Source organism: Cariama cristata, unplaced genomic scaffold (assembly GCF_000690535.1).
Source record: "Cariama cristata isolate BGI_N322 unplaced genomic scaffold, ASM69053v1 scaffold8156, whole genome shotgun sequence".
In the NCBI taxonomy this organism is placed as follows: Eukaryota; Metazoa; Chordata; class Aves; order Cariamiformes; family Cariamidae; genus Cariama; species Cariama cristata.
The window spans coordinates 1-12,987 of record NW_009623777.1 but is presented as its reverse complement, the minus strand read 5'-3'; the positions used below and the strand labels follow the sequence as shown (position 1 = coordinate 12,987).

General features: G+C 41.4%; 1 protein-coding gene across 1 annotated transcript in view; it reads right to left on the bottom strand.

Annotated features, from left to right (window-relative positions):
• Positions 1-6,334, bottom strand: part of LOC104163779 (chromosome unknown open reading frame, human C10orf76) — a 53,992-nt gene extending 47,658 nt beyond the window's left edge. Inside the window, exons 1-7 of the mRNA XM_009702895.1 lie at positions 6,226-6,334; positions 5,712-5,768; positions 5,430-5,576; positions 3,168-3,275; positions 1,956-2,048; positions 991-1,065; positions 216-302 (exon numbers count right to left, since the gene is read on the bottom strand). Coding sequence (XP_009701197.1) covers positions 216-302; positions 991-1,065; positions 1,956-2,048; positions 3,168-3,275; positions 5,430-5,576; positions 5,712-5,768; positions 6,226-6,327 — 669 coding nt within the window. The 5' untranslated portion in view covers positions 6,328-6,334. The remainder of the gene's footprint in view (positions 1-215; positions 303-990; positions 1,066-1,955; positions 2,049-3,167; positions 3,276-5,429; positions 5,577-5,711; positions 5,769-6,225) is intronic.
• Positions 6,335-12,987: the final 6,653 nt, after the last annotated feature.

Sequence of the window (12,987 nt, the reverse complement as noted above, 5' to 3'; positions counted from 1 at the left end):
TACACATTTGATTATATACATACATCAGGGATGGATACAGTTAGCATAATATGACTGCCTTGCAAAACTTCTGTAGCTCCGCGCCGATACTCTGACAAATGTTATAGTGTGTACTGCTAAAAACTGTACTGTAAGCTGCCTTAATAATTCAGAGGCCAGTGTAAATTAATAAAGTAGAGAGAAGTGATGTTTCTGTTATCCAGAAGAATACCTACCTCATATTTTCTGTAGTTGACCAGCAAGGCAAGAAGGACAACAGCATCATAGCCATGTTCCCTGCGACTAAGTGGGCTGGACAGGATCTGGAATAAATAATCACACTGTTGCATTCAAACCTGCTTCAGGAAGCTTGCTATGACTCTCAGCCAGTGCACGGCTGTGAAATGTATGCATGAGAGCAAATTACATCCTAACTGAAAGAGGATATTTAAGGTTGAAGGAGTGTCGGCGCTTCCAAGAAGTTCGACACACAGAGAAGTTTGTTTATGACAGAGAGGATGCACACAGGCTTTCTGGGCATAAAGGGCAAATATATTTCTCAACAGCACTAGACGGTATCTCAGTGCACCACCGACATTATTTGTGCAAGTTTTCTGGGTTTCCCCAAGCCCAGTTCCACTTCTAAACAGTATAAGTTATCAAAGAGCAGAAAAAAAAAATCTCAATATATCCAAGACTGCCTTTTGAAAAAAGTTCCTCCGATCCAGGAATTCTCTGTGAAATTAGCCCAGAAATCTCTTCTATCTACACACAAATGCCTGAAATGAAAATACTTTAAATTCTCAGTAGTGATTAAAACCAGCAGACTAGAATAAGGAGGAGACAGCAATTAAAAAAAAACCCAAACAACCCAAACCTATGACCGAGCTACAAATGGAAGTAACACACAGTGCCAGTCAGCTATGTTGCACTGAAAAAACTGAAAAGCAAATACATCACTGAAAGTTCTCACTATGGAAGAGCCCTTGCAGTAGAAGGAAGAACCCTTACCTGTAAAATAGCTTCAAATATGCTGTTAATCATCACATACTCCAGGATGGTGTTCTGGCTAATGTTATCTGTCACCTGAGTACAAACACAAGTTTTAAAAATCTCACCCGAAGCCTCCCATGACGCTGTAGCTGCCTCTGGCACACACTGGGAACAGAGGGGTTCTACTACCAGATGAATACATTTATCCAGAATCCCACATTTAGTCAGCAAGTGAAGGTGTGACTAGCAGTTAGAGCTAGACATGAAGTAAAAGAAATCTGTCCTGCCTCCCACCCCTCTCTCTAGCAAGAAGCATGACCCACATACTAAGAGCTCCCCCTTTCCTCTACAGATTGATATTTTACACAGCTGCATGACAACAGCCATCAGCAGCTGAAGATGCTGCTACACAGGAGGCAGAGAAAGAAAAAACAGGGTGCATACGCTCTACTGAGCACCTTCCCAGCACTAACAGGGCAGTGAAGACCTGCCCCACACTCAATTATCTCTTATTGCAGCCATAATAGTTAACAGCTGAGTTAACACCTCTCCAAGAGAGGATGAGTGGCCATTTGTTCCACCTCCCTCATTCTTCACATCCTCACCACCCCTGTCTACTCCACACTTCCTGTCTTTCCTCAACCCCTCTCCTCTGGTCCCTTTCCATGTATCCGAGACTTCTTAAATATCTTTTCCCCCCAAAAAAAAACCAACCATGAATCCAATTGATACTTTCTCCTGCGTCTATCCCTTTTTGCCCCGGTTGGCACCTATCTTACGAGGTGAAAACAGCCTGCTAGTCTGTATTGGCATCATGGTTACAGCAATGATGCATATTCTGGGCTGACTCTTGTTCTCATTCACAATTTCTTTCCCTTTAAGCTTCAGTCTGCAGCATTCTGCTCAAGTTTTGAGATAGTTCCATCCCTCAAGATGTGGCTCATATAAGTCTTTAAGTTATTATATAGATGGTACTTATTTACCGTCACCAAGCAGAGAAGTAGCTTCAGACACAAGCTTTTGAGGCTTTCAGAACCTTCTGCACAGAGGAGCGAGTCCAAGCTCTCCATCAGATTCTAAAGAACAACAATCACATTACTTAAAAGTAATATTTAAAATTATTTGAAATGTTTGTTATAAAAACCCTTCTGGGAGATTAAAATACAAGAGCACTAATATAAAGCCATGTTATTCCAGAACCAATAACTGAGCCATTACCACTATTACACAGGCCATATTCACACTGTTGGTTCTCTACATTGTTTTGTGTTAACTACAGTTTAATGACTACAGACATAGCATCATGATCATTTTCCAAGAGTTTTCTCTAGATGCACGAGAGATTTTTGTATACATACAATAGATGTTATTCACAAAGTAATTCTGAGCTCTATAAATATGATCTTCCTTTTTGTTTGCAGAACAGTAATATCAGTGCCTTCTTTTTTCAATACTCCATTTTACTTACAGGCACCATGAGGTTTTTTGTAAGCAGCACACCTCCAGTTTAATAGTACATATATTAGTTATGATTAAAAATAGATTCTACAGAGCTGTTTGACAGATATTAATAAATAATTGTTTTCCAAATACTAAAATACAGGTAATACAGTTATTCTTAAAGGAAAAATGTGATTCTGATAGGCAGATTACTACTTAGTGTTTTCCCCAAATGTACTACTATTTGTAGGGAGATGAAAAATTACTACTTTTTGTAGAGAGATGAAAAACACAACAGGAATTCAGCTTTATCACTGATTACTTTGTCATTTCCCAAAACTCAACATCTCTACAGTGAAGAGCATCAAATAAGTTTAAAACAGTCCATGTGCTGAAGCAAATGCGAGAACACAGGATATGACTATCAGCTAAAAATTAAGCACAAGGTATGAGGTTCAATGCTAGGTACTAATGGCCTGTGACAGCCTTTTCTGGACTTAACATTTCTTAACCATAGTAATCGCACAGCATAGAACTAAAGGAGAAGAAAGAAAAGTTATATTACTAACAAACACAGGGACTGCATGTGTCTTTGTGCCACTGGCAGGTAAAGAACTTCAAGACAGCTGTTTTTACTAAGTGGCTGGAATATTTCCCCCAAAAGCTGCACCTTGGTAGACACATCTGTCTACAAATCACTGCCCCTGCAACATGGCTGCTGCACAAACTGTTTCTCTACATTGCCAGGGCCTCACCTTCATACATAGCTCTGCCTTATCAAAACCCACAAGCATGTTGATGATGTCAAATCCAGAAGTGGATTTGTTCTTCTGATGGACACCCCGAATTAATGCACACAACGTCTGCAAAGGGAAAAATCAGAGGGTAAGATGTAAGGTAACACCTCCAACTCGATAGCAAACCCCACCCTAAGACCGTCTCCGAGCACTTGCAAAGCACAGATATTTAAATGAATACCACCAGCCTGGAAGCCATACATTTTGTCTGACCTCACCTCCACCTCTACTGTTTCTAAGGACGATCTTGGATGCTGAAAGCTCAAAAAATTTAGAGAAGAATATATATGTCCATATTTTTCCTTGTTTGTTCACCCCTTTATTTCACAGCACTCTGAGCAAAGGTAATCTTTCTGCTGCTTCTGTCCAGATCCAGTCTGTACCAGACAGGACCACAATCTTTGGAAAATAGCTAAGTGTGGCTTTAAGGCCACAGGAAACTGCAAGGCAGAAGAAGTGTCCAATATATGGATAGACGTGCCTTAGAGCTTTCCAGATTAATTTCTTATTTCAAGCACACCAAAACATACAACATCCTTACAACATAGTTTATCACATTATGACTGTCCATACAGCAGATGCTTCTGCTATAGAGAGCACATTTTTCTGTTCGGTTACCACACTGCTATAGGAAGTCTGACCAATAAACTGTCTCTTTGTCCAAAAAAAAAAAAATCTCCAAGGCTATTAAGCAGCTTAAGCTTTCCTAACTACCTCAGGGGCTCTAAGAACCTTCCCACTAAACGTAACCTCCTTCAAGTTTCTTGTTGCAGGCACCGGATTACTGATTCATATCGAGTTCTCAGAGATCACTGGCAACACTCAGGTATCATTACACTATGCTTCCAGCAGACACTCTGGAAAATTTATGGTCAGCAAATGTCTCATTCGCCCCAAGAGAGGGAAATGCCTGTGGTGACTTTTGCCATCAGGCACCTTTCAGGTCTGTGAAGAGGGGAATGAGCAGGAATACAGAGCAGTTTTAACTCCAGCTTAAAATCACCTGTGAGAATTAATTACTTTCAGAAGATGTAAAGCTGGAGACAAGTAGACCTCAAGGAATCAGCAGAGCTCTAGAACCATACAGAAGCAAAAGGGTAAGGTAGACATCCTCTTTTTTCTCGTTACTGCCAGAGATGGGATACTGTGCTAAACAAACCTTTGGTCACCGTGGTCGTTTTCAAGAAGATTGCTTAAGTAAGTTCTGGCTTCAGGATCACTCTCCACATGAACACAGTCTGATTACGGAAACGCTCTCCCAATTCAAGGTCAGGATGTGTAACCTGGTTCCTATTTACACTCACACAGCAGGATTCTAGACTTGAGCCCTGGCCTAACTTTTGCCAAGAGCCAGAATACGAGTTTGGGAACTCAGGGCTGGGCTAGACTGTCTATGTAGCTATAATGAGAATATTTAATAGCATCCTTTCAAACTAATTCTAAAAAAAAAAAATAAAATAATAAAGCAATGCAAGATTCTATGTCAGAAGTGTAAACATTCTGTTTTAAATCAACTTTTTCCAATTTACTGCCTGTCCAATATCTCCTACAGGTGACTTCTCCAAACCTGAAATTCTTATCCTGTATTCCTACAGCTGAGACACAAGCATTCACCAAACTGTAAGAATCAACCTGTGAAGTAATAACATCACACATCAAGACTGAGGAGGGGAGTCTCCTGCACAAGACATGAGATGGCATAGCTTTGGTAAGGAGCAACCTGCAGGAAAATGGCTATTAATTCTTGGTGACAGTTCTTCACAGCTTCCAATTAGGAAGTGTCCAGCAGGGACGGTCCCCTGTATAAATTTCACACTAACTTCTCCAGAGCTTTATTTCATTTTCAACCCATACGGAATTTCAAAAAGGAGGCTGAAATGAGTGAGAACAGGCAAAAGTAGAACACAAAGCTACAGAGAGTACTCTTGAGCCCCCAAACTAACAGCCTGCGGTGTGAACAAGCCCCTCTTGTCCCCTCATCGCCATCCGCTTCATCCTGCATCACCAGATCCTCTTGAATTCTGAAACAAGCTATTGTTCTTCAAAGACTAAAGGGACTATGAATGTTTGTAACCTCCACAGACAATAAGTAGCAACTGCTCTGCAGACATCACTTCTCCTCAGAAGCAAAGAAACGAGCACAAGATACTTGATACCAGCTGCAAATATATTGCCTCATCAGAAGCAAAAGAGAGCATTCCCTGTCTCTCAGTGTGGTACCTGTAACGCATTGACCACTCTGATTGGGTGCTCCTCACCCAGTGCCTGGATGCAGTGCTGAAACAAGCAGTTGATGTTATCTTTTATCTTCATTAATTCTTCCCCATCCAGAGCCTCCAGCTTGCCTTCTAGATATTCCAAGTTGACCTGTCAGGTTAAGAAGCAGTTCATGCATGTTACACAATCACTGACGCCTTAGAAAGGCAAGTCCTTCCACTGACAGTCTGCCACTTTGTAGGCAGAACAGCAGCAGCAAATCAAAGGATGTTCAATTCCTGTTACCTTCATGAGAAACAGCTCCTCCCAAAACCTAGGGTTGCATTTACTGGGGTCCTCTGTCTGAAAGGAAAAGGAACAGCCATGAGAACAAACAAGAAGAAATCATTCAGGCAGAATTTAAAGAAAATCATTATCCTGAGTAGCTCAGAGGCAGCATCATCCCACTGGATGACCAAGTGGTCTCACAGTACAGAATTTTGTCTACATAGATTCCCAGAAACAGAAGGACAAACAGAAGCAGCTCTTAATTGGGATGCCTCTGTTTATTTTCTGGATTATTTTTTGAGAAATACTTGAAAAGCTGTGACTTCCTGTAGGTCACAAATGGTCCCGGTAGACAACAGGACAAGGTGACATTAAGGAAGAGAGCAGAATACAGAGCTCTTGCATGAGCATGTGCCTACACTGTGCAGTCCTTACCTTGGGAAAATAATCCACCATATAGAGCTCTCAGCACAAACTAAACCAAGAAAATTTAACACAACACTTTAGAAAGAAGAGATGCTCAAGTCCTTACCGTAAAAATCTCATCATACATCAACACAACTTTCTCCTTCAATGGTTTCTTGGAGGCAGAAGATTTCCGGAGCAGCCCACCCTTCTTCTCTGTTTGGGCCATGCTGTATACCCTGAAGGTACAAATAGACAAAAAAGGTTAAGGAAACTTGAATTTTTCTTGAGGGCATTATCTAGCCTGCCTCAACCACGCAAGACTTTTTCACTGCACTGAAATACTAATAGTCTCTTGCAAGCTGAAAGTAGGGTCTGTAATAACTATACCAGATAAGAAATCAGATCAAAGGTCCCATCAAGTCCTATATCCCATTTCAAAGAAAGATGCAAAAGTCCAGACACAGGCAGATACAGAATAAGCTCCTTATGCAGAAAATTTTCTTAATTCTCCTCTGCTAGAAACTGATTCATGGTCCAGACCAATGCAGTTTACATCTAGAAAAGTATGTATTTTTTAATCTCATTGCATGAGTTGTGATACTTCTTATCAAATGGATATCCAGTCCTTTTTGACGCTGGTCAAGCCTCAATGACATCTTGTGACAAAAAGCTCCAGAAACTGTTCAAAAAAGTCTTCTCTTATGTGTTTAATTTGCTGCCTACCAAAGCACTTCAAATTCTGCTTTTGCACTCTGACACAGCATGCAACGCTAGGAAACATTTGGCTGCAAAGCCTCCCTAAAGCACTCCTGCCACCCTTGCCCATCTCTACCTCTACACCTTGGCATCCCTCAGCTGTGCCAGCTACTCTGCAAATCAAGCCAGAGAAGAAACCCAGCCTCAAAAGCATCACATGTGGTTCAGTTTTGGGAGGAGGATGGAGGAACCCAGGGGAAAAGCTTTGCAGGGAATTTTTTTTTTTTTTTAAACCAGATGAATTTCCTGATCTATTTGACATCAAAGGGTTTTCTAGAAACACAAACAGGTTTTACTATAATTAATTGGTGTCTTATGCTTACTGGTTATACTATTAAAAAAAAGAAAGAAGTATCATTATTACAAAATGAGCTGTTACAAAAAGTAACAGCCATACCTGCAGTCCTGAACCTTCTGTGACAGAGCCAGAACATATGACTTGCCATGTACTCTCAACCTCATGTCTGATGCTACAAAGCACATCACCACTCTGACCTTGCGAATATGTATTTACCTGCAATCCTAGATTTTTCTGGTAAACATCTCAGCTTTAGTACTGTTCTAACCTCCTTCTCTATCACCACAGCACTGTCAAAGGTACTTAGCAGAAAGGAAATGCCATCCCTTCTCATATCCTGGAGCTCCCAACCTTTCTCCCATACCTCCAAAGGTAATTCCACACACGGCAGCAGCATACCTCGGGCAGAAGCCTGACTTAAGTCATGCTCCAGAAAAATACGGGCAGGCTCTTGTGATAGCCACACTCAGTCTTGCTAAACTATGCATAGAGAGGTAAGTTCACTGCAGTCAGCATCAAAGACTCCAGAGGTTTCTGAGCTGGCAGCCATGGAGACAGCTTTGGATTTAGCCTCTGTCCCAGGCTGCCCGAACCCCTTCCACAAACACAGCATGTTTAGATCTGTCTTTCCCTCAAAGAGCAAGTTTCAGATCTCTTCTACATTCTTTCCACTGCACACAGTTTTTGATTGTCTTAAACTACAACTATGTTCTCAACTAGGACTCTCAGGCTCCCAGACTCCTGCTTATTCAGGATGTCCTTATTCAGACATCCATCCCTTGAACCATAAATCTCAGTTCTAAGTGGCAGGAAAATATCTTTGGGCCTGGAGAAACAATGCCGCTGCAAAAGACTGTACCCCAGGTGCGAAGGGAAGGAGCTTTGCCTGGATGGGAAAGCGGAGGGTAGAGCAGAGAGCAGCAGATCTCACACCTGAAAATCTGAGATTTATATAGAAAGGCAGAGAGGTGTTCTGTCTTCCCGCTACAAAGGGAATACGCACAGCTGGCTGGTTAAGGGCTCGTGTGTGTGCTGGGGTGAGAATGGAAACTGCCCCAAGACACATTGACAGAGAAAGCTTAGCAACTACTGCACCATAACCTTCTGTAAATACCGAAATTACTCTTGTAGCCTAGTAGGTCTATATATCCAATTAAGATGGAAAAAGGTTTCAGTCTTAGACATGAAAAAGAAAACATTATTCATTCATCTTGATAACTTCTCTTTTACAGACTTTACATTATTTTTAAACTGTCATGGGAAATAAGACATTATTCTAATTAGAAACATAATTGGAAACAAAGAGAAATCTATTAAAAACCAAACCAAGAACGATGTCACTTTTAGCCTAGCAATACAAATCTTACCCAAGATTGCACAAAACAATTTCCCAACTAGAATTGTAAGTTTCTGAACCTAAGGCAGCTGCCAGCCCCAGCATACAAACACATCCATCAGCGTGCTTCTAATTGAATTACAGCTAACGAATCCCGATGTCAAAACTAATAAACTAACTCTCAGTGCTTCTAGGTCAGCGTTCTCACATCAAATGTGTACGTGAACGGGAAGGGATCAATATGCTCTGCTTAGTCCCTGGACTTTGAGAGCTGCATTTTAATACTTCTCCTACATTTCCAGAAAGACAGAAGAATCTAAATCCCACAAGATACAAAGGCTTGATGCTGGATGAGCATCAGAGGATCGCATGATCATGTGAAAATTCTAGTCTCTGTCAAAATGGGACTTGGGATTCATATTCTCTCAAGCAAAGCTGCACAGAGCACATACAAAGACAACTGCTAGAGGCAAGGATTAAATAATGTTCTTGTTTATAATTTGCTATTCTACAAATGAGCATATGGAGGAGCAAGGGGAGAAAAGTAAAAGTCGCCTTTCATGCCAACGCTTTATTAGGCTGTGCTTGTTTCATGACCTATGATGATCAGGCTGTACAAATGGCTTTTTCTTTTCATTTTATGCAATTACATTTTCTAGATGTCATAAAGACAGAAACAGGAAACTGCATTTTGCTAATGGCGATCTTCTAGGCAGCTGCACAAAACAACAGTTAAAGGCACAAAACATTTATAAACAAGTTGCAGAGGTGTCAAATTATCAGGACACCATGACAGCTTATGAAAACGACGACAGTGAATATAGTTAATTAACCTTTAAACGCATCACATTTAAAAAGCATCAGTGCATTTTCCACATTTTAGGTTCAGATGGATAATTTATTCTGTCAATAGGTCAGTCCCATTAACACATACTGCTAAGTGAATCCTGCCGTAGTCACTGACTGCACAGGAGAACTACCCCTCCGGGCCAAGAGAAGCACACGCATGGGGATTTTTAGAACAGCAAGTACTTTGCTGTGCAGCAGAAGATCCAAGATGCTTCATCTGGAACTAAAAGAAACCTCAACAGAGCACGAGTCTTGGCAGCTCAAAGGCAGGAAGATAAAAAGCCATGGCAGACAGAAGTTCAGGCAGACTCTTGCTTTATCTATCATCAATCCCAGGGATCAGCTGATCCAGTCAGGAAGAAAGGGGTGAGCACATCCGACCAGCCACCTCCTTTCCATTTCATTCCAGAACTCACAGCAGAGGTTTCAACCAAACATGTGACATTCTGATGAACACATCTCTGTTAGCTTTTTGTTAGAATATCCACAGGAAAAATGAACCTGACATTTTGAGTCTGAGGTTTACTCAGACTTGTGCACATTGAAAACTGGCTGCTCCACATTGTCACTCAACTCCTGTACAGACTTATTATTATTGCATAGATCATCTTATAATAGCAAAAATACTACTGTAGAGAACATAACACTAATGCATATCTACACTATAATGACATCAGGATCCAAAACGTGTAACTTCTGTAATCTTGTATGCAGCCCATCAAGCACTGTATTTTGCATTTAATTGCCTCAGCTAAAAAACCTGAAAGTTTTCAAGATTACAGATGCAGATACGCAACCCCCACATACAGCCAAACATGAATACGTGTATTTTTTTCAGTGTGGACCCCTCAAAAAAAAAAAAAAAATACTGTAACACTTCTTGACTAAATAAAAAGAAAATAGATAACATAAAATGGTATTTTCACATATTGACTTATTCGTCAAACCATTTATTCCCTATCTGAAGGTGTAGTACAAATGATGTGATCTATGTTAGTTTGTTAATGCCAAAGCCCTAGACCTCAATCAATATTTATAAAGACTCTGAATAAGAACTGAGATACTTCTGCTTTTAGAATGCAATATCCCTTGACTTGCCACTGCTAATAACATTGGACTCACTTGTTTAAATATTTCAAGGCTAGTAACTGCCCCCACCACCAACTGCATGCACTTGGGACCCAGTGTGATCACGCTTTGCCTTTCAAGGTATTTTGCAGGTGTATCACTCAAGTCTAAAGGAAAGTTATTCAAAAATTATCTCGATCATGCAAGAGACGGGGATAAACCCCTGCCTAAAAGTTAACCTATAGCTTCTAAAGCAATGCGTTACAAGCCAAGTAGTCATTAAACTCTTCAGTGAAGTTCCAGGAAAAGCTTGCACTTAATCCACATGATGAATCCGCAGAGTCTATATTGCACCTGAGCAACAGACAGTTAAAACATAGGTTCCAGCAGTCGTCCATCACTGCAAGCAATAGACAATTTGCACCCAGCACAAGAGTTTATGAATCCCAATGCATAGACAGTGCCTCAACCCAGTTCAAGTTCCAGTATCAAAACCCCCAGGACCACCCAGCAGCAGCCTGGCAGACCACTAGTGAAAACAGAGAGAGGAGGAACACGCTGGGCTAGATTTTGTCAAGGCTTTAGCAACCATCATGACCAAATTCCTGCTATAAGCCCTTTTGCAGCTTATTCTCCACCAGCTCTTGCGTTGACAGCCACGGCTTGTGCTAGTACATCCACACTGCTTTTGTAGTTCATCCATTCTTTACAACCTTATTTGTATATTGTCCATTGGAAAGGAAACCACTCAAGACTGTACCTTCCTTTACAACTGCAAGGTGCCCAACCCACCAACAAGGCAAACAGGAACACTCACAGCACACAAGCTGTGGATTCATCTGGCAGAATTTCCAGGTGCCTTCATGCAATATATAACGAGAAACACATTCTGAGGGTGTGCTGATGACAAAAACTCACATGGATCCTACTTCTTTTTCTGCAGTACTAAGCAACATAATCTCCAGCACAGTCCCAGTATATGCATTTTTACCAGCAACTCCTTCCATCCTGCTTAGAGCAGTAGCAGTGTATGTGCTTCTACACAGTACAATCTTCAGTTACACCACTATTGTCCTATTTTCCCCCCCTTGAAAAACAGGAAAAGCAGCTTCCTAATGCAGATACAGCCACAAACTACCTCCCACTACTCCTGTTTTAGCAATGATATAATAGAGTAAGGTCCAAGCTATATTTTTAACATTTCATCCATAACTGCCTTTAATTTCTATCTGTCCAGTTAAAATAACACGCAATCCATCAACTTCACACCATCAACAAGTTAAGCTTCTTCCTGTCAAGTTCATCTAGACAAGCATCACATGCTTCCACCTCCATCTGTTCACACCATTCTTCCAAATTAATTTTTTCATTTCATCACGCTTCCTTTCCACATTCCTGGCTACAATGCCCAGCTCTCTTGTGTCAGACAGTCTCTTTAGGTTTTTGCTTTTCATGCCCTTCAGAATCCATCCCACCTAGTTTACCATGAAATACTCCACACCGCCTCTACACTCCCACCTAAAAGCTCATGCCACTCGGAGACCTTTTCAGATGTCTTCCTTCTGAAGAAAAATACTCTCCCTGTAACCTTCCTCTGCCCTTTTCCCATGGCTTCAGCTGTCAGTGTGGATGCAAGGCCCATGCTGAAAACAGCACAGCTGCATGACCTTGGCTCTGACTTCTGAGGAAGCTGCTATGTTCTAAGAAGCTGCACAGCAAAGCCACGCCAAGATAAAAAAAGACAGAGCTGCAGAGAGGTAACATTTTTGAGATATGGACCATTAGTAGCACAAGCACTCATGAGGAAAAATACAAGCCTAAAAAGGTCTAAGTCCTAAAACAAGCAAGCAAGCAAACAAAACCCCCCACACACACCAGGAAGCCAGAATATAGCAACTCAGCAACTTTGAGCAGCAGAGGCTGACCCTTCCCCTCCTGAGGGATGTCTGCACCGCTGCCTGGTGTGTTAGCAGGAGTAGCAAGCAGATGAGTGCTTAACCTAGCAGCTCATTAAAGCCTCACTGTTTCTTTTGTGCATGCTAGCCAGTAACTGTTTAACATTTTTACGTTGTATATACCCCACCTGGAGAATCTCTTTGCACGCAGCAAAAGTGCCCTAAGTAACACTGACAGAGGATTACGCTATTATTATTGGAAAACCAAACTGATGTCCTTTTTTCCCCTCCCCCGAAATTCCTCTTAAAAATTTTTGTCACACTTCCTACTAGAGCTCAAACAGCTGGTGAATTGCAATCACCACATTTCGCAACGATCCAAATTATCTTATTGCTTTGCATATTCCACCCACGTGCTCAGCCTGAGCTGGCTCTCATCATATATTCAGATTACAGTCTCTGCTTAAGAGCAAACTTTCTTACGGTGACATAGGCAACAGGGTTTTGACTGAGGCTGCAAGCTGCCTCTGTCTTCAGCATAATAAACATAACAAGTTTCCACTCCTTTACCCCTTTGCTTTGCCGATACAAGTGCTTGTAGGATCGCGAGGTAAAGCAGAGAATCAGAACGATCACAGAATATGCCCTGCTCGTTCTTTCTCTAGGAGGAGTTACCTCGAACCC